Here is a 20,550-nt window from a genome sequence, read left to right as displayed (position 1 = left end):
CAGTTGCCTATTTCCGATTATTTTTGGCTGTAGAGCGATGAAGTAAGCTGATGAAAGTTCAACAATCATAATCTCATGCATGCTTTATTATTTCCATTGCTGCTGCACCCAGAATCCCCAATTAAAGCAGTTATGTTTGTAATTTGGGGGAGTCTTTCCTTTTCAATAGGTAAGCAAAAAGACAGTAATGAATTTTTTACCAGGCTACCTCTGCCTACTCAGCTTTTATTTAAAGCAGAATGTCTCAGGAACAGGAAGAATTAAAGCACTGGTAATTTTCAAATGGACAGGTAAATCAGACTAAATTTAGTCGTGTTTGTGATTTTGCTGCCTTGAAGTTTTCCTGGAGAGCTGGTAAAGCAGAGAATAGTCTTTCAGTACAAAACCTGAGTTTAATCAGTCCTTTTGTGACTCTAAGCCAAACTCATCTTTCAGTTACATCAAATTCAGTCCAGTTAATTTTTCCTTGGCACAAGTCATTATTAACAGTACTCAAATAATTCATATTTTCATAAAATCATAGAATAGCTTGGGTTGGAAGGGACCTTTGTTAAAGGTCATCTAGTCCAAGCTCCTGCCCAGTGCCTTGGGACAGGGTTTAGTGTTGGATTTGGCAGTACTGGGTTAGAGGTTGGACTTCATGATGTTAAAGGTTTTCTCCAGTCTAAACAATTTGATGGCTCTTAAAATGACCAGAAAGTCATTAATTTTTTTCTCTAGTTAGCAGGTTAAAGAGCAAGGCTCCATTGTATTTAATTAGAAGGAAATAGGAAGAAGGAATGTCTTGAGAAAACCCAGGAAGTGAAAAAATAAATAAAAATCAGGCTCCTGGGTTTAGAGAAGATCAGCAGCTGTTGGGCTCCTGAGGACTTATGGCCATCATGTCCCTCTCAGGTTAGAAATGTGCAGGGTGAGGTGTTCAGCAAGCAGAGCCCCCAGTGTCACCCTGGCGAGGTGCCGGTGACGCCCGGCCGGTCCCGCCACGCGCCCGGCGTATTCCTGACGGAGGAACCGGGAGCTGCGCCTTGCAAGTCTCCCTCTCTGGCCCTTAGCCAAGAGCACTGAGGCTTTGAAAAGCAGGATTGTTCTGCAGGGGGGTGGCAGTTCCAAGCAGCCATTTGCTGTGGTATGGCACATCCATCATCTCCTGTAATGCAGGGCTGCGTGTGCTCACATCACAGACAGTGCTCTTTTCACTGGCTGTGCGGCTGCCGCGCCTGCCAGAGAATTAGGGGGAACTGGCCAGCCTTCAAGATTTCTTCACAAGGACTCCTTAATCAGCTCCCATGCCTCTGTACTCCCATGGCAGTGTGTCTGGTAATTTGCTGTACTTTATGTACACTCTGTTCATCATACAGATTGGCTTTTTACTTTCTGCAGCAATTCCTCTCACTTTGCCAACACCTTGCCATTTGCAGCTTTAATGCCTATCGATAGCACTTCATCAGCAATAGCTGCCAGTGTATATTCTTTTTACAAGGTGTTCACCCTTGGTTTTTATAGATAGTTACAAATTTAGTCACAAACTGATTGAATACTTTGTTTTCATTTGCTTTTCACATGGAGTAGATTCATCAAAATGAGCGGATCATTGGAAGATTGAAAATAGTGATGGAGAAGCTTCTCTAGGATGGATTAGTGTCCCAGGCCAGAGTCAGCTCTGACAAACCCATCCCTTTGTGCCTCATCTGGGTTTTAAAACCTTCACCAAGAGGGCTTTCACAGCACCCCATAGGCAGCTCCTGCACAGCCCTAGTGCTGCTCCTCATCCCACTGCCAACACATAATTCGATATTCCTCTGCCCTGGGATCTTCAATGCCCAGACTGAGCCATGGGAACCTGAGCAATCACCTTGTTGACAAAGCCAGGGCAGAGAAGGCATTTAATACCTCCATTTTTGAGTGTCCTCTGTCACCCTGAACTGTTTATCACATTTCTCCTGGTCTCCCTTTCACTGGTGATGGGCCTTTCCTGTGGCTCTTCACACCCATGCCACTGCCAGTGCAATTGGAGGTTTTGCTCTCCTGTTTGTCACCATGTGCCCCATGCCACCATCCTCTTCCTTTTCCTGTCTGGTTGAACAGGGGGACACCAGATGGAGCTCTGTGGGGCCACCACTTCTCTGCCTGCCCATGCTCTGCCACACTAATTGGAGACAGTTTAGTAAAATGATTTCTCTCTGAGAGGTGTCAGTTTTAAGCAAAACCTATTACCAAAAAGCATCCCTGTGTAACTGGGTAGTGAGAGTAAAGTCCAGAGCAAGCTTCAGGCATTTCTCCCAGTCCACTTTGAAAGGCACATTGATGTAAGGCTTGTAACTCACAAGTCAAGCTATTTGCTTCTGATTTTTTATTGGAAGCTGGTGGAAGTGTGCTGTGGGAAAGAGATTGTGCACCAGCCCATGTACAAGGAATTGTTTTGCTCCTAAGGGATGTTACTACAGTAATCCTTGCACAAACAAGGCTTGGTATTTTACAAGGGAACTAAGTTATTAGTTCCATTAAAGTTGCACAGAGCTGCATGACCACTGTCACTCCACAGCAATTTTTTTCATTTACTGTCAATGGCAGAACTAAACTGCCTTTTGATATTCAGTGAGGTGCAACAATTTGCTGCAGAGAAAGAGATACAAGATCCTATCTTCTCCTGCCTTCTCCCACTCTGGAGCTAGAAATAAATGCTCTGAGTGTTGCAAGGCCTCATCTCACAATACCTTCTGCTCTTTGGAATGTCCATGGTAGAACTGAGGGGCTCTTATGGCTGGGTGACACATCACAGGAGTATTTCTGTTTCCTTGACATCTCCAAAGCTGAGAGATGTCAGGAGCCTGTAGTGCTTGAGTGTACCAGGTTAGTGATAGAGGGAGGTCTCAGTGCATATCCCAGACTTGGATACACTCGTGGTCAGTTGGACAAAATCCAGTGAAATTATCAGTTCTATCCCTTCTAATTATTTTAATGGTTCTAATATAAGTTTGTAACTAGAGGGCTGTAGATCTCTGGGGTTTCTAGTTTAGGGTTTGATTGCAACCTTATGGATGGCTGGAACCTGGTAACTGTTCTGGATACCAGTAAATGTTGGAGTTTAATTGAATGTTGTTCTTTGTTGCCCTTTAATTACCACTGTTTATCTCTTCCCATTTTTGATTTGACAGTAGGGCATGAATGCCCCAGTCAAGATCACAACCTTGGCTGCTGTAGGTGCACAGAAATTACTGTCCATGTCCTGAAGAGCCTGCACAGGCCAGTAGAGAAAACTGCATGGTTGCAAATAATCTTCTGAGCTCCTTTTCTTTTTATAGTTTGTGGTTCAGGGAACACTAAGCAGCAGTGGTTAGAAAGACTCTTCCATTCCCCTTGCACTGTGTCTGCCTGTCTGGCAAATTGTTACCTCTGCTTTGTAACACACCAGTCTTTATGAACCTTTGTTTCAGATCTCTAGTCTATCTTTAAATTAGGTATTTTTCCTGCCTGCCTCAGTTTGCAGTGATTTCTCTATCATCTGGCTCCAGTTCTGTGATCTTCACATGCTACCTCTGAATAAATGTTCTTTGAAGTTACAAAGCAGAAGGATGCCCTTCGTAAGCTGCTTTGATTCAGCTGCTTCAAGCAGGAAGAGCACAGTTGAGGTATAAAGGTTAATTTCACTGATCTCAACTCAAGTTAAATAAGAATTTAATGAAGTCCAACAGATGCTCAGTTTACTATTCCTGAAAACCTAGTTTCTCCAAATTCTTTACCCAAGTAGACAGTCTGTGATGTTTTTCTTTTCCAGAAAGGATATATTTCTTGGCCTAGATTTTTGTAAGATGTCAGATGGCAGGAATGGGCCTACTGAGCCCAACCTGAGATGTTTAGTGTTCTCTGTAAAAAAAAAAAAAAATCTAACTGTTTATCCAGTTTTCAGATAGGATAGGGTTAATTTTTATCTTAGTACAGTGCTGTGTTTTGAATTCAGGATGAGAATAATGTTGATAAGACCCTGATGTTTTGATTGTTGTTAAGCAGAGCTTACCCTGAGTCAAGGCCTTCTGTTTCCCATGCCCTGCCTTGAGGAAGTGCAGAGGGAGCTGGGGGGAGCATGACCAGGACACCTGACCTGAGCTGGCCAAAGGGACATTCCAATCCCCATTCCCAATATACAAACTGGGAGGAGCTGGCCAGGAGGCACTGGTCACTGCTTGGGGACAGGCTGGGTGTGGCCAGCAGGTTGTGAGCACCACTGACTTCTCTTGGGTTTTGTTCCTCTCTCCTTTTCATTACAGTTATTGGTATGTTTACTTTTGTACTTTTTTTTAATTCTCCTGCCCTCAGAGATAGTGACAGGCGACTGAGGCAGCAGCTGTGTGGCACTCAGCTGCCAGCTGGGGTTAAACCACCACGCTGCTTGAGCTGGTTCCTGAGTGGGAGCCCTGAGGAGCAGGGCCCTGCCTGCTGTGTCAAACTGGTGCCCTGAGCTCATGGTCCAGCCCAGGTCCAGTTTGTCTGTGCTGGTTGTGCCTCAGGTCTCAGCCAAGGCCAGGAGCAGACTGCAGGGGGGAGAACCCCCTGGAGAACTCCAGCCCGCCCTTGCCCCCACAGAAGGATGAGCCCCCTGCCCTCATGCAGGTGTGTGGATATCTGACATGTGTCAAAGTAAAATTCAAATTCTTAATTAAAAAGGAAAACCCTTCATAATCCTGAATGAACAAATGTATACCTAAATTCCAGGTAGGATCTTATGGAGCCCATCTGCAGCTGTAAATTCAACGATCTCTTATAACCTGTGGTGTCAGTGATATGTGGCTTAAGTAGATTACGACACAGTCAACTTTGACTGCAAATTTCTTCTTACCAAGATGGAATCTGCATGTGAAATGAGGTTTGCTAGGCCTAGACACAGGCTGGCCCAAGTTGTACAGCAATCCCAAGTACAGGTTCACATCAGAGATCTTAATTATTGTCTCCAAACATCAGGCAAGTAATCTGCATTTTGAAGAGTCTCTGCATGGATATGTACATAATTTATGTTGTACAAAGTCCACTGATGTGTATTTGCATAACAGACCACAGCAGTGCCAACAGATCCCTCGCAGCACACGGTGTCAGCTCTCATGAACTTCCAGTGGGGTGTTCCCTTTATTGGAGCTCCTGTGGCAGGAAGTGGCAGTAAAGAAACTATATATAACTGATAGATCCCAGAGCAGACTGAGGGCCTGTCAAAGCTTCCTTGGCCTGCAGGAAACACACAGAGGTCGAACCACCTGCTCTGTGTATGTTCCTGCCAGTCCTGTGCATGGAAGCAGCAAAGATGGTCCTTCATGTTCATCAGAGCCCACTGAATTCCCTCCTCTGGGGTCCTCACTGCTCTGCCCACGTTTCCAGGCACACCCTGACACTTGCATGCTCTGCAGCTTCCTTGTCCTTAAAAACAAACAGTTTTTGTCACCACCACCCACCCTAAGCCCCTTGGTGTGATCTCCTGGATCCATGCACAGGTTCCTGCAGAAGGACCTTGGGCTTTGTCACTGGTGTCACCCGGGCAGTCAAGCTTGAGCACATCAGTGCAGAGAAGCCAGACCTTTGGGTTCCAGTGCAGGGTTTACCACTCTCAAAATGGTGTGTTTAAGCATGCTCATGATGGAGATACTGCCTTGAGGGGGGTTTAGCCCATGAGGACTAATGGCAGTAATGTTTTTCTTCTTGGCCAAGTGAGAGAACCCTGGCCAAGGTAAAGTTGAGCAGTGTTGTTACCCAAAAAAGGGGATGATTTGCAGCTCTCAGTCTGTTATGTACCAATGTTGGCAGACTTGTTCAACTCAGTCTGGTGCTTTTTCTGTAGGTGACTCCATGAAAATTGGAGGGAGCAGTTCAGATCCTTACAAAAACAGAGCAGGGAAAGGGACCATTGCCAGACAAGAATTTCCTTCCTTTAATTTGCCCCACAGCCTGAACACTGCCAGAACATAGCCTTATGCATACGCTAATGGATGGGGCTTCTTTTTGTAAGAGTTTCTATTAGAAAAGTTTATTTTTTACGCTGGTTGTATATTTCCTTTCCGTTTGTGTTGATTTGGATATTCATCATCCTGCTGACTGTGATAAGGGTTCATCAGTTTCACTGCATGCTACTAATAAGATAATGCTTTAAGCCCTTTGGTATTTTCACATGAAACATGTTCTTGCTGCTGCAGCTCCTCGGCAGAGTGATGGCTCTAATCATCCTCCCTGTCAATAACTGTCAGCTGTGATGGAGCTGGGCTCTGGCCGGCCGGATAAACCAGCAGTGTGAGATACAGGATGTGCAGTGCTGAGGAGTTGCCAGTTGCAGGAGAAAAGACTAATTAAAGCTTCCCATACCAGAGCTGTAGCAAGCCTAATGCCACGATGTTTTTCTGTACTACTCCTGATGTTCAGGCTCAAATGATTAATCCAGGATAATATCTTGCCACAGTTCCTTTTGATTTCAGTTCTGAGTGAAATGAAATACTGGAAAGATTCAATAAAAATAAAATTCCTACTGATTGATATAAGGACTAGAAGTATTTTTTGGCATTACAACTAATCATTTTTATCATCTAGATTAAAAGCAATCAGATGCTATGTAAATTGAGGTGATTTCAATGTTTATTCTGTAATTAAACATCAATTATTATTATTATTATATCCTATTTGAACCTCTTTAAGAGATCTTTAGTATAAGGTTCTGTGGCTGCTCAAAAATAACAGAAGTGCAGGAAGCATCTTAAACCCTCTCTGTTGCCACTGAAATCTGGTGACTTCAGAATCTTAAAGCAGGAATTGTATCTGCCCAAGTTTCTAGGGAACAATGGGAATAACTGGAGGAATTTGACTGGCTTTTCATGAATGAGGAATGATGAGAGCAGCCTGCTTGCAGGGTGAAAAGACCCTTTCAGATATCTTCTAGAGATGCTTGTGATTGTTTTCCTGGAGTTGCTGTGAGTTGTGGCCATTCACTCGCGGTTTTGCCGAGCTGCCTGCAGTGCCTGTGTTGAATTCTCCTGCCTCTCTTTAAAGGCTGCTGGGCTAAAAGGGCTCTGCCCTGAGTCCCAGCACTTTGGTGAGAAGGGAGTTCTGCAGTGGCTGATTTTCTCCTGCTCACTCCTTGCAGATAGGGGATCTGCTTCTGCTAAAATGTGAGAGGATGGCCTCCTGAGCAGAGAGCAGTCCATGCTCCTTCCCTTGCTGCCATCCCCGTGGGGAGATGTGAACATATGTAAGGACACAGAGTAGTTCCTATTGTCACTTCTCTTTTGGCTGACACCGTCTTAGTTAATTGATTAGCTCTTTCCAGTTTGCTTCCAGGGTAGACCCAGGCAGCCCAAGCAGAGCCTGCTTCAGGCTGAGATGTCCTTCCCTGCACAACTCTTGTGACTGGACAGTGCACAAGAGACCTGGCTGCAAGCACCCCTTGTAAATCACTCACAGGCGGGGTCTGAGCCCTGGTACCATCTGTCACTGCTGCCCCAGCTGGCAGATTCCTCTCTGCTGGCAGATTCCTCTCTGCTGCCCTGCACTCGGTGTGATCCCACAGGCCTGTCCTGGCCAGGTCTGGCTGAGGAGAGCAGACCTGCAGGGCATCCTCCACCCCCAGCACAGCTCCCAGGGCTCGTGTGCGCCCACGTGCACAAACACAAACCATGGAGGGCTGTTGGAGATGGAGAAGGATCCAGAGAATCCTTCTGCCCCTAGGGCTGGGCAACAGCTGACTGGGTGTTGAGAACCTCACTGGTGCGTGAACACAGCCTGGGCAGCAGCCTGGCACAAGGCAGCCTGAAATCCCTTGGGATTTGCCTTGCTGTACACAGGCTGTAGCCTGCTCACACCTGACCTTGCTCTCAAGCTATGTGCTTGTCTTCTCATGGCATGAAGAAACTGTAAATGCTGCTTAGGTAGACCTGCCAGTGTTTTCAGAACTACTTTTCAGTTTTAGACCTGAGAGGCATGCCTAGCTTAAGCAGGTGGGTAATAGTATTTATCTTGGTTCTGTTTAAAGTTAAGCAAAGTTTAAGGGAACTTCCAATCCTGGTTGTAAGTTGAACTTACACTGCTGAAGTATAAGATCATATCCAGGCCTGTCACAAAATAGAGCTCTCTGTGTTTGGAGCAGCAGAGCTAAATTAAAATCCTCATTACAAATGTCAATTACAAATACAATTAGCAGGTTATGAAAAGGGTTTGATATCCGTAAAATGTAAAATTTGAAGCCAGAAAAGGTGCAGTTTCTCCTTAAGGGAAAGAGTGCCAAAAACACATGCTCCTTTTCTTCACAAGAAATTAAGGAGTGTCTGGAGGAGAGGAGTTGGGATGGCTTTAAATATTTTTGTACTCCCTTCCAAAGTAAGTTTATAGTTTCCCCACATACAATTTAATTAAGCCTTAGATTTGACCTTTGTATTGAGCAATAAAAGTTAACTGGGAAAGATGTGGGTAGAAGGAGAGCACAAACAAAGCATGCCCCACGTCAGGCAGTGTGAGAACTGTTTCTGTAACCAAAACTAATGAGATCATCAGGACAAAAGCAAGAGCCAAAGCATTTTCAATTATTACTAATATTTTTCTTCCTCGAGCCAGTTTATATTTTTCTTAATTACAGCTTTGAGCTGTGGCGTGATATTTAGCAGATGCCTTCAGCACTTGGCGTGCTGATCACTTGCACACTCCAGACTGGCAGGGGCACCTAATCTTTGAAGTCTGGAGCTCACATTCGTCTTTAACCATAGAGGTCAGCCCTGCATTCCTGCATCCCCCCAAACTGCCATTAAGTTTAACAGGAGTTTGGAGCATGCGAGGCATGCAGGATCGGGATCGCTCTCAGTCTTCCTGATAGCACCAATGAGGCATGTACACAATTTCCAAACTTAGCTAATTAATTGCACCATACAGTGAAGGCAGAAGGCTGTCACACGGCTTTTGGATTGTTTCTTTTATTACAAGAAAGTTACAACAAATGTTCCACAGATTTACTGGGAACATCATGTTTTACAGATACTTCCATGCTGTGTTTCAGGATATCATGTCAGCTGTGCACTACATACGAGGTATCTGGCAAACTAAACAAGCATAAACATGCAACCACAAACATGTGCCTAGGACTAGACTAAAAACACATGTTTCCAGGAAATGTAAAATATGTTTGGCATGTTTTAAGCTTATATTCAGCTTGTCTGCATTTGAGTAAGTCCCATATTAATAGAAACAAAATGACAAAACCTTTTCTTGCAAATGACTGATTGATTAATGGAAGTACTGCTGAATCACATGAGGTTTGTTAGGTTGGATTATTTCTTCCTAAGGAAAAGATGGATTGTTCCTGCTTGACATTTACCATGGCAGGAGCAGTTCTACATGCAGGTTTACTTTTAAACCCAGAACTAATATAGTTGTATTGTGGCTCCTCAAAATCCTGCAGGGTTTGCTATGGCCACTGTATATCAGAAGCCAGACACATACAGTGACAGCTGTCCTTAGAGCAGGACAGCTGAGATAATGTCCTGCTCTCTCTGTACACATGTACATTACACTCAGATGTGTATGGACTAAAAAGTTGCTTGGGAAAAGGGGAAGGAGCTGCCATTTCATGTAAGTGTGGCTTCCAGGCACCTGACATCTCAAACTGTCTCATGGCTGCTCCTGCCTTTTCTTTATTGCATTTGAATTAGTTCCTGACAGTTCCAGCCAAAGTTATTGCTTTCTGAGGGTGGGTATGGCTCTCAGACGGAAGAATTTGCATCCAGAATGTGCAAAATGTGCAGGAAATAAAGTAGTTCTCTCACTGGTCCACAGGGAATGGCAATCTGCCAAAGATCACATAAAGCTTAATATAGAACTAAAACCTGGAAATAGATAATCCTGGTCCCAATTTATGATTATCCCCTCACTCATTCTTTTAGAAAAGAGAAAGTTCCTAAAGAGAGAAATGGAAAGATCTCAGAATTGAACTAGGACACATCAGCTTACCCCCATAATCTTGTCCCACAGGTCTTCTGGAAAGGCTGAGCTGAAAAAATGCCACTCAGGAATTCAGTGGGGAGAGTGGTCTAGGCACTTAAAACTCCTGGACTTCTTCCTTTTTTTGATTAAAGATGGTTTTTTTCCTCCTAACACCAGGTTTCCATTAAAAGGTATGTGGGGAAAAGGCTTCTCTGGACAGCACGTTCTCAGGCTGAAATAGAAAATGGTAGAACAGTACATACAGAGCTGTTCATTGCTCCCTTCTTCTGGCTCCACCAAGCACACATTACACCCACCTTTTACTGACTGGTATTACACACACCAAAATAACAGACTCCAGAATTTGGGGAATTGCATCACGAGTTATCACACTTTAGGAGTTCTCACATTCCCATTTCCACAGCATTCCTGTTTCCATTTGTCTGCTGCAGCTGTAACTGGAAATAATTACTGCTGGTCTTAATGTCAAGATAATGGATTATTTGGAAATTGTTGGTACATTTTATGGCGACAACATTGTTTTGCAATTTCAGAGCTTCTTCCTTTGAATATGTAAAAGTAATTTCAGCTTTTGCTACCCGAGGTGATAAAAAGCTAATAATAACACTGCAGCATCTACTGTAATTTAAGAGCCTGTTCCACCAAGTTGCACCTAGCTTTAATTTCTTATGAAGCTGTCAGCCAAACCCAAGCCTGTGATCGAAGGGAAATTTATCAAGCAACTGAGCTCCAACGTGGAGAGTAACTGCAGCTGCTGACCAGTTCACTTCAGACCTGTATTATGAGTGTCATTACACCCCTGATGAGGCATTCAAGACCAAGGCATTAATTTGCTATTGTAGATGCTGACAGTCTGTCTTTTCAAAGCACAGTGTTTGCATGAAAGTCTAGAAAGACATGGACAAGAAAATAAGAGTATATATATGGTCTGACTTGATGTAATTAAGATGGGGAAAGCAGAAATAAACAATCTCTGCTTCTTTTGTCTCCCCAAATAGCTGGGTTGAAAGTTCTCTCTAGCAGCTCCAGGTTAAAACTGATGGAAATATGTCCAGAATCCCCACAGTGGATTGATGAGCATGGATTCTCTGCTGTCAGTGCCCCGCTCCATTAGAAACCAGGCTGCTGTAATTAACATTTACAGGACTGCTCTGGCAAATCTCTCTGGTTTGTTTTTATTCTGCCTCCTCTCTCAGTACCCCTGTCTGGTGAGAGAATCTGCAGCCTCAGAGGCACGCAGGCTGTTGGCAGTGCCTGACGAGCAGAGGTCGTCATTTGCCATCACAGAGAAAGGACTGAGCTCAAATCAGATCAAGAGAAGGACAAAAATGGAAGGAGGTTTCTGTTAAGTAGCTGAACTTGTTCATCCCTTGGCAGGACAGTAGGAAAAATGAACAGATTAAAGCAGGCCCTGCTGATACCGCTCACTGGAGAGCAATAGCATGCAAGAACACCAGTAAATAGTTACATCTTTGGTAATCCCTAGCAGTAGCAAACTGAAAATCATTTGGCCTAGGAAGGGGGAGCAGACAGCTTGGCTGTGAATATGACTTGAACTTCTGTCTGATGACCTGGTAATAACCTAAAAAAATTATAATGGCATTGTTTTGCCCTAGAATCTTTACTGCCTCTGCTTCAGGTGTACTCACTGAATGCATTTGAAAAGTATAATCAGCCCTCACTATAGCGGAGGTTTCCTGTTCCTAAATTAGATGTCAGTGGCAGTTTTGGTTCTCCTGTCATGCTAAGCTGGTCTCTCTGAGGAATAGTATTGATCCATGAGGTATTTGTGAGTAGCTCGGTGCCGCCGGAGCAGCACATGCATTCCTGGGCAGCAATCTGTGGTTACAGCTCGGAGGTGAAGATAATCCTGAGCACTCAACAGCAAGGTCAAGTCATTTTCATTCTGTGCTTTGTTTATACTGTCGAGATGTGAGTTCAGCAGCAGGTAACAGAGATGAGAGTTCAGCTGAGGAAGTGGACTCAATCCCCTGGAGTAGCTGAGCTGTAATCACGGGGCCTGGAGGAGCTCTGAGCCATCCTCAGTGACCCCAGCAGCCCCTGTCCTGGGCAGGAGTCCCGAAAGGCTGCTCAGAAAGGCTGCTTTGGCAGCCAGCTGCCGTCACTAAGCACCCTTTTTGGCAGGATTTGAATATCCTCACTGAGAGCTGGATGAGGGAACGCGCAGCCGCCACTGCAGTGGCTGTGTCACCACCACGGTGCAGTGGCAATAAACAGCACAGAACAATGTTCATGTCCAAAGGACATCCCCTGGTCAGGCTGAGGGCAGCTGGACCCTTCAGAGAGTTCAACCACTCCATTCCTGCAACACAGAGAGGGACTGATGGTGGAAGGAAGTTTGTAGCAATAGAGAAAGCTTCTAATGGGCAACCATAAGGCCTTTAAAATTCAGAAGGTAAACAGGAGAACCAACCAAAGCTGTGGGTTTGGTTTTATGAAGTCATACTCCGGGGGCTGAATTCATGGGTGCTGAACATCTGGGGTTTGCTCTGTTGAGACTGAAGTTTCATTTCTGTGCTAGTCTTCACACTAGCACTTTTTTCTTTCCTAGCATGATCAGTACTTTTTTGCCTTTTGAATGTCAGTAGTAGACTGAACATAACCATCTCTGACTCAGAGGAAAAGATTTAAGAGGAAAAACTCATTTAACTCAGAGTCTCAGCCAAAATCATGGAGTGAGTAAGCAACAGGAACTCTGAGGAAACTGGAATAAAATGGGAAATCTTTATGCTGCTGAAATTTGTGCCTTAAAAACCAAATAGAGGATTGAAATAGATTTTGAACTGAATTGAAAGTTAAGCTATTTTTATTTATTTTTAAGAAAGCAGAAAACAGAGCATTATAAATAAAATGCCAATTTTGCACAATTAGATCCCAAATTAGAATTGGCCATGAATAGCATCGGAAGATCCTCTGCCATGAAGACAGAGAGAGAATTCAGAATGGAGTCCTTCCCCTGGAAAGGATAAAGGCTGAATTTTCTAATGTATTATTTAACGCTTGTTATGTAGTGCATTAAGCAGTGACTGAGAGGAAAGCTTTTAAAAACCAACAGTCTCTCTGATAGCATTAAATCTTACCCTAGATTTTTGTTAAAGTCAATAGTAAGAAAATAAACGAATTAATACATTTCAGTCTGCCCAATTTATAGACGCCAATCAAGTTACAATGCTGGACATGGCCAGCTGAAAGAGGGGAATGGATTTACCTGAGTGAGGTCTTAATTTAATCAGCTGGCCCCAGAGAGCTGAAGTCAGCAGGCTGGGATGATATAAGAGGCAGCAGAGAAATAGTGCCTTTACTGCAGTTGCAAAGGAGAGTGACAGTGATGGAAAGGACTCGAGGCAGTGTCAGAGCACACCTATTTCCATGATTTATTCTTAATTTACTTTAATGACAGTCTGAAGGTTGTCCATTTTTCTTTAAATGTCCTCAGAATACTGATATTTTCTAAACATTTCGAGCGTGCCTTTTCTCCCCCTCCTTTCTGTGAGCTCCACTGCAAGTTGCAATCACAGAGAGCTCTGCCTGCACTTTGCCATAAGGAATCTCAAGCACAATGTCAGAATACCCTTTTCCCAAAGTATGCCTTGCCAGCTGCTGTCCCTTCACTGCAGTCCCTCTTGAGTCAGGTGTAGGAATCACACATTCCTCTGGGATTAATGTTGATATTATGGTAAAATGGAGGAATTCATTGCATTTCTTTTACAGTTTATTCTGGCAAAAGAACAATGTGTGCTTTCCCAATACAATAGCTCATTTTTAGTATCAAGTGAATTTATTGATGGTTGTTCAGAGCTACTGACATGCAGACAATGATCTCAGATTGCATTTACATTTCTGGAATACTTTCCATCTTTTCAGTTTCTGCCAGGAACTTGCTTCTGTGATTCAGAGTTTTCATTTTAAGATTGGACTGCTGTTTCATCTGCATTACAAATCCATGCCTTTTGCTTTCTTTTGTATGTGCACTGCATTCATTAGTAACACAAATCCTTTAAACTTGGACCTGAACATTTATTGTTAATTATAAATTCTTCCAGGTAAGCTTTTGTTCTTTCTGAGCACTCAGGTATGCTTTTACAGATTGACTATAAAATCATCATCCCTTCAGCAGATGAAATAGTCTTTTTGTTTGTTTGTTTGTTTTTTTCTCCACAATGTCAATGAGAGGGTTTTAAGGGCAATATGGTCTCAGTAATATTTGCAAATAGCTTGGAAATGTCTTCATAACCAAAGATTTATTATTTTCTCCCTATAAAAAAACAAATCCATGTTTTTGCAATAAAGGGCCACTTCCACTTTCTTCTGAATCCAATTCTTTATATAAAAATACATGGCATTGCCTCAAAATGCATCTGGAGGGAGAAGCCTTCCAGTGCTTAAAGGAGACTCACAGAAAGGGGGGAGAGTGACCCTTGGCACAGGCAGAAAAGGACGAGGGGTAGTGATTTGTAATGAAAAGAGGAGAGATTTTGGTTAGATTCTGGGAAGAAGTTCAGTACTCAGGGGGTGCTGAGGCCCTGGCACAGGGTGCCCAGAGAGGCTGTGGATGCCCCTGGATCCCTGGAAGTGTCCCAGGCCAGGTTGGATGGGCTTGGAGCAACCTGGGATAGTGCAAGGTGTCCCTGCCCATGGCAGGGGGTGGAACGAGGTGATCTTTAAGGTCTCTTCCAACCCAAACCATTCTGGGATTGTGTTGAGTCAATATCCAGTCTCCTGCAGCACCCCACCAGCCTGGAGGGTGTTTCACTGCACCCTGCTACAAATCCACTCAACCCTAACCACGTTTTAAAGCATGGGCTAGTTCCCAGCCCAGGTGAAACTGAAGGTGCTTTCTGTGAGGGAAGAGGTTCTGAGCCCAGCCACTGCAATGCAGAATGCCTGTTATTCTGCTCAGGCTGTGTCTGTGAGTAACCCCCAGGCAGGCACAGGAGACTGCCTTTTGCTCAACAAGCAAAACTGTGGGTGCTGAGGAGAGCAGCCCCACTGAGCCCAACTAAAACATGAGGGCAAGTGCCCCATCAGTCTTCATCCATGTTTCAGTTATTCAGAACGAGTGTACACCATGTTCCAGCAATATTTAAATATGTTCAAGCACTATTTAAAAGATATGTGATTAATCTCATGTTCACTTTCATGTTTCCAGATATTCTCAAGGACAAGAAAACCCATCCAGAAAGCAGAAATGAACCAAAACCAACCGTGAAAAGGATTGACACCACAACCACCACAAGCACTGTCAAGTCATCCTCCAAGCACAGTGCAACTGGCAGTGGGAGCAGCCCAGCCCTGAGTCCCTGCCTTGCTGTTCTGGCAGCACTTGCAGCTCTGTGGCTCTGTCCCCTGTAGCTGCACTGCCCTGCAGCTGCTGTGCTCCTCTTCACTGTCATTGATACCTGCAGCCTTACCCGACTGGAAACAAGTGGAAATGGCTCTCTAGTTGATGTGATTTGTTAGGATAAATACAAAGTGAAATGCTGGAGTTGGCAGATACCAAGTGTCATCACTTTCAGTGTCTGAAGATAGCTTTTGGCAAAGCTCACCCAAGGTACAGCGAGGATGATCACAAGGGTCTGCATAGCTTAAGTTATGGGGTAGAAATAACTGAAAACCCAGAAATTCTGTATGTGTGTGTTACTGTTTTTATCAATTCATTTGCTAGAATCTGACTGGCTGTTTATTATTTGTTTCATTTTTCTGGTAAGTTATATGAATGGTCAGTCTTCAAATTCAAGGCAATCCATACTTTGTTTTTTTAAGTGAGCAGCTAACAAGCTGTGCTACAGTTCACAGAATGGTAGGATGTTATGGGGTTGGGATGGACCTTAAAGATTATGGAGTCCCAGCCCCCTGCCATGGCAGGGACACCTCCCACCAGCCCAGGTACCAGGTTGCTGCCCTGTAGTGTGAAGTGCTCTCTACCAGCTTGATGAAATTCCTGAGTGGTCAAGAAGATCAAAGCATGTTTGAAACTTCTTTTCACTCTTATTGTTTAGATTGTAGGAAGCAACATAAAAACATATGGTGTGTCTAATATATCAGTATAGTTGCCTTAACTGTGGAAAAAAATAGAACCACTTTGTTTACTGAGAGACATAGATAGTAAGTTTCCCTGCCCCACAAAATGTCATTACCAGATGCTTAAGCATATGCTCAAGGCTTATTGGATGAATGTCCAGCAAAGGGAAACATAAATAAACATAATAATGTTTTATCCACCTAAATGCAGCTCTGTACAGAAAAAGAAAAATAAAAAAAATAAAAAAAAGATAATTCAGTTCAAACTTACTTTGCCTATTACATAGAAACCAACTTAAGTTTTCCATAAAGGTCCCAGAGATATAAATTATTGGAAACTCCCATTAGACACTAACTAGATTTTGTGTATTATGGATCTCTGAAATCAACTGTTTCATAAACTGTATTATTTAATTACATTTAATGTTTAAAATTTTGTATCACGTTAGGTGTAAATGTAAAACATTCTGAAATTTAGGACTTCTCTGTTATGCTCGTCTTGATTCCTACCCTAGAAAATGTCAAATGTGCATTATATTACAAGGCTATTTTTTTTAAGTCAATGTTACATTGATGCATTTTAACTTTTTGGATGAAAAAGTACTATATAACTTCTAATGGGTTAAGAGTTAATGTGTGTTTTCCAACAACTGTTTACAGTGCCATTGAATATATGTATACAAACACAACTGTATGAATACAGTGATTAATATGATAAATATATGAAACATTAGAATTGTTATATTTACTACATTTCATAACTATTACAACCATTTAATGGCCATTTTCATGTTGTAGACTATTCTTATGTACAGTTTTGTAAGATTTAATGTAAAACACTTGCCTTTGGTTTTTGTAAAACATCTCTTTGATACTTGGTGTTACCCAGTCACTGAGATTACTCAAAAGAAGAGCCCCATGTCTCACTAACCAGCTTCAGGCAATTTATTGGCAACTTTGGTTATGGAAGCCTGACTCAAAGAAGGTGCCATGGGCCAGGATTACTGCTGGGTACCACCACACAGGAGGTGACAGTAGTGCAGAACAAGCAGACAATAAGAGAACAAAGGCTCATTACGCTTGCACACTTCCAGACAGTATCAGTGAACATGTCTAATTATGTTTGCAAAGGTGGGGCTTGAGTTTCATTCCCAGTTTTGGTTCCTAGATCATATTTACGACATAAAGGTATGATCAGAACTGTGGATGTACCCAGCTGCAAAGGCAGCATCTCTAAAGTGGCAGCAGCTAAATTTTCTAACAGATAATTCAGTTGTAATATTGAAACCAGGAAATAAAATTGAGAAGATACATTAACATCAAGTATTTTATATTTTAACTCTGATTTTTCACAATGGTAAGGATATAAATATCCCTAAGGAGTACTTCCCAGTCCAGTTAGTGAAAATCAGTTTTCCCACAAGTATTTAAATGGCTGTCCTGTGTTTTCCAGGGTTTGTGAGCTGCATCAGTCTATGGAACCATAATTAAAAATGCTGCTTCTTGTATTCATTTTTGGTGCCCTTTGGACAAGTGCTGTTTTACCTGCAGAGGTGTGCAGGTCCCATCTTTTGTGCAGTGGAAGGACTCTCTAATGCCTGGCACTCTTAGAGAATCCTGCACTGATGGCTGAGTCAGAGAGGAGCTCTCAGTGCACAAACAGAAATGTACCCCGGATGCTCACACTCCCCACCTGCCCCACCAAGCACTCTGGTTCACTGGAGCCATCCCTGTCTGATGTTGTCAGCCTGACTGCTGATTTAGTGTTCTCTCACTGACAGGGCTCAGTCATCATTCAGGCACTGAAAGTGTCCATCAGGATTCCTGTGCATGAGGTTTCAGGGCTGGGCTCCAGTCCTGCCAGATGTCAGCTGTGCAGTTTGGAGTTTTCAGATTTTTCTCACCTGCAGAGAGGGAACCTGATCAGCCAGAGCCAGGTGTGTCTCTGAGGTCTGTTCTGGAAAAGATTTTAGTGGTGATCTTGCTGGCCCGATGTTCAGCTGCAGCAGAGGGAGCTGCAGAAACCCCACAGGAGGCAAGTATGCAATAATTCACCCAGGGAGCTATTTGTTGTTGCTAAATGGCATAATTTTGCTAAACAGAAACCTCTGAAAAATCAAGGGTTGGGATTTGGGAATTGGTTGGCGAATATTTGTATTCATCTCTTGAGCTAAACAAGAAAACCCTTTAAAAGTTTCTGTAACAAAACACAACAAGTTCAAATCGTGGGGTGAGGTAGAATCAACTCATTTCATTGGACTCAGCCAGTGTTTTGATAGACACAACTTGCTGCAGAACGAGGGGAGAGGGCTGTACATCAATTAATACATTTCATGCAAAAACACTTCTACACTGCAAGAAGAGACTGGTCAAACCAGCATGAAATACGTTCACAATGAACATAAAAAATGGTGCCATTTTAAAGGGCAGTGCAGTTTATTTTTACTGGTGGTTTATGATATTTTTCCCTTTCAGGATCAGTTACGTTTACATTTTTACAAACAAATGTTTTCCATCAAACAAACCATCTATACCAGCAAAGATAAAACCAACTGGCTGTGTCAGATAAAGGAGGCATTCCTTTTCAGATGAATAAGATACCTGCTTTACAAAGTATTAGTTTGTTACCCAGGACACTGTAATTATGATGTAATTACAAGGGTCTAAATTCAAAATACTTCTGAACTTGTCTGTGTAATCTCAGTGTAAAATAAGGTACCAGTCTAAGAGCATTGCTGTAGCCGTGCCTAACAGTTATGAATTGTATTTAGCCACTGCTTTCTGATTGTTTATTGTTTTGCTATGACTTCCTTTGAATGTTTTGTTGTGCCCACATTTGTTAATGCCAGCATTGGAAAGTAACTGCTGTCATACATTTGTGAGTAAAATCAATGTACAATTTTCTGTTGGGAGTGATGCAGGCTTTTTACCAAATCAGACAAAGCTGCCATGGGCACAGTGTCAGTTCTCAGTGTTTCACAGCTCTTCAGGCTCTATGTTCCTGTAAGAGGCTCAGGTCTGCGTGTCCCCAGTCCCCTTCCTGGCTGTGGAGCACCAGGGGAGGATGAGCAGGGGTGGGCAGAGGCGTGGGTGGCTGCAGGGTGCCAGGGCATGGCAGCCTCCAGCTGGCTGCTCTGAGCCCAGTGCTCTCAGCTAATTTCAAGCAGCTTTTGCACCTCTCCAAATCATCTCTTGGAGAGTGGCCAGGCAAAGAGCAGCAGAGAATCAAGAGACTGCACTTTCAGACAACTTCACAGCCACCTGCTAGGAATTGGACTTTTTTTTGCAGTTTAGATGCTTTACACAGTCTGGCCTCTCGCACTTTTTTCTGGCTTGCACATTGCCAGTGCTGTGCCCTCTCTTCTAGTGCAACTTCGTTATTGCATAAGGAACTGTGATTCTGATCTCTCAGTAATGAACCTTTTGAGGTAAAAATGTCTGTCAGAGCTTGATAAGGGCACACAAATAATACTGTCCAGCTGCGTTGACTTCAGAGGCTCTGTGCGTGGGCATCTGGCTGTGAGATTCACATCTCTCTGATCTCTTAAATCAGACCTGTGTTTAAAATAGCCCTACTCCCTTTTGATACCAAGACTGCAACATACAGAGAAAATTTATATTTGACTCTCTCATCCTGTATGAGTCTTCTTCATGTTGTCCTAATGGATGTTGTTTACAGACTTGATTTTAATATTAGTCAAGCCTTTTTGCCCATATTTACTGAGATATTCAGTATTGCATATTATTAGGTTTAAGCAAGGTCTATTCAAGTGAAAGGAGCTGGAACACACATTGAAGTGAGATACTGAGTAGGACAAAAAAATCCAGAAAGTTCCTACATTCCTGAATTGAACTCTTCACATTAAACAAAGTTTACAGGCACAATTTTCAGCTAGCATGGTGTCAGAGGGATTCGAGCCTTTTAATGAAAATTGATAAACAGTCTACCCATTTTAAAGGGAAATCAGTTGGTATACATGCTTTCCTCATGTCTCCTCACATGGTCAAGTTTAGCTCTGTAGGACATATTCCCTATCTTGCACATTTTAAGGGCTTAATTTTACAACTGGCCATAAGTACAGAGCATTTATTTTCATTTATTGCATTTTGCTGCTCTTTGTGCTTCATGTAATGACATATGGCATATGTCACTGAAAAGTGAAACATCTTCCAGTCAATGTCATTACTGCTCTGACATGCGTTAGTCAAAAAGAACACAAGTTTATCTTCCTCCCATTGCCTCAGAAGTCTAGAATTATTCTCAATACTGAATTCTCTTCTGTGTTCCAATGTCACTCTCTAAATAACTACATTTGAATTATATTCAATATTAAGCCACCAAAAAAAAAAAAATACTGGGTGAGAGATTGTAATCAACAGGGAGTAAATTCAGAAAAAGATCCTGCATTTAACATGGAGAATACTCCTAGGATAGAAATCACCCATGGAAAAATGGGACATTTTTTCCAGTCCCTCTCCCTTCTCCAGGTACATCACCATTGCACCTTCACACAGCACAGCAGGAAGCTGCTACTGAATTCAGCAAAGTGAATT

The 20,550-nt window shown here is 42.9% G+C and overlaps 1 protein-coding gene and 1 long non-coding RNA gene across 6 annotated transcripts in view; one reads left to right on the top strand and one right to left on the bottom strand.

Annotated features, from left to right (window-relative positions):
* Positions 1-18,900, top strand: part of LOC135309655 (glypican-5-like) — a 381,061-nt gene extending 362,161 nt beyond the window's left edge. For all 5 annotated transcript variants that reach the window (XM_064435855.1, XM_064435854.1, XM_064435853.1 and 2 more), the window contains one exon: positions 15,125-18,900. In XM_064435855.1, the coding sequence (XP_064291925.1) occupies positions 15,125-15,327 (203 nt within the window). In that variant the 3' untranslated portion in view covers positions 15,328-18,900. The remainder of the gene's footprint in view (positions 1-15,124) is intronic.
* On the bottom strand, positions 2,336-4,180 carry LOC135309658 (uncharacterized). Its single transcript, XR_010369845.1, has 2 exons — positions 4,016-4,180; positions 2,336-3,864 (listed from the first exon to the last, which is right to left on the bottom strand). It is a non-coding gene; the product is annotated as an uncharacterized LOC135309658 (long non-coding RNA).
* Positions 18,901-20,550: the final 1,650 nt, after the last annotated feature.

The sequence above is a fragment of the Passer domesticus genome, chromosome 11 (assembly GCF_036417665.1).
Source record: "Passer domesticus isolate bPasDom1 chromosome 11, bPasDom1.hap1, whole genome shotgun sequence".
Classification (NCBI taxonomy): domain Eukaryota; kingdom Metazoa; phylum Chordata; class Aves; order Passeriformes; family Passeridae; genus Passer; species Passer domesticus.
The sequence above is the reverse complement of the archived record's forward strand: the minus strand, read 5'-3'. Positions and strand labels throughout refer to the sequence as shown.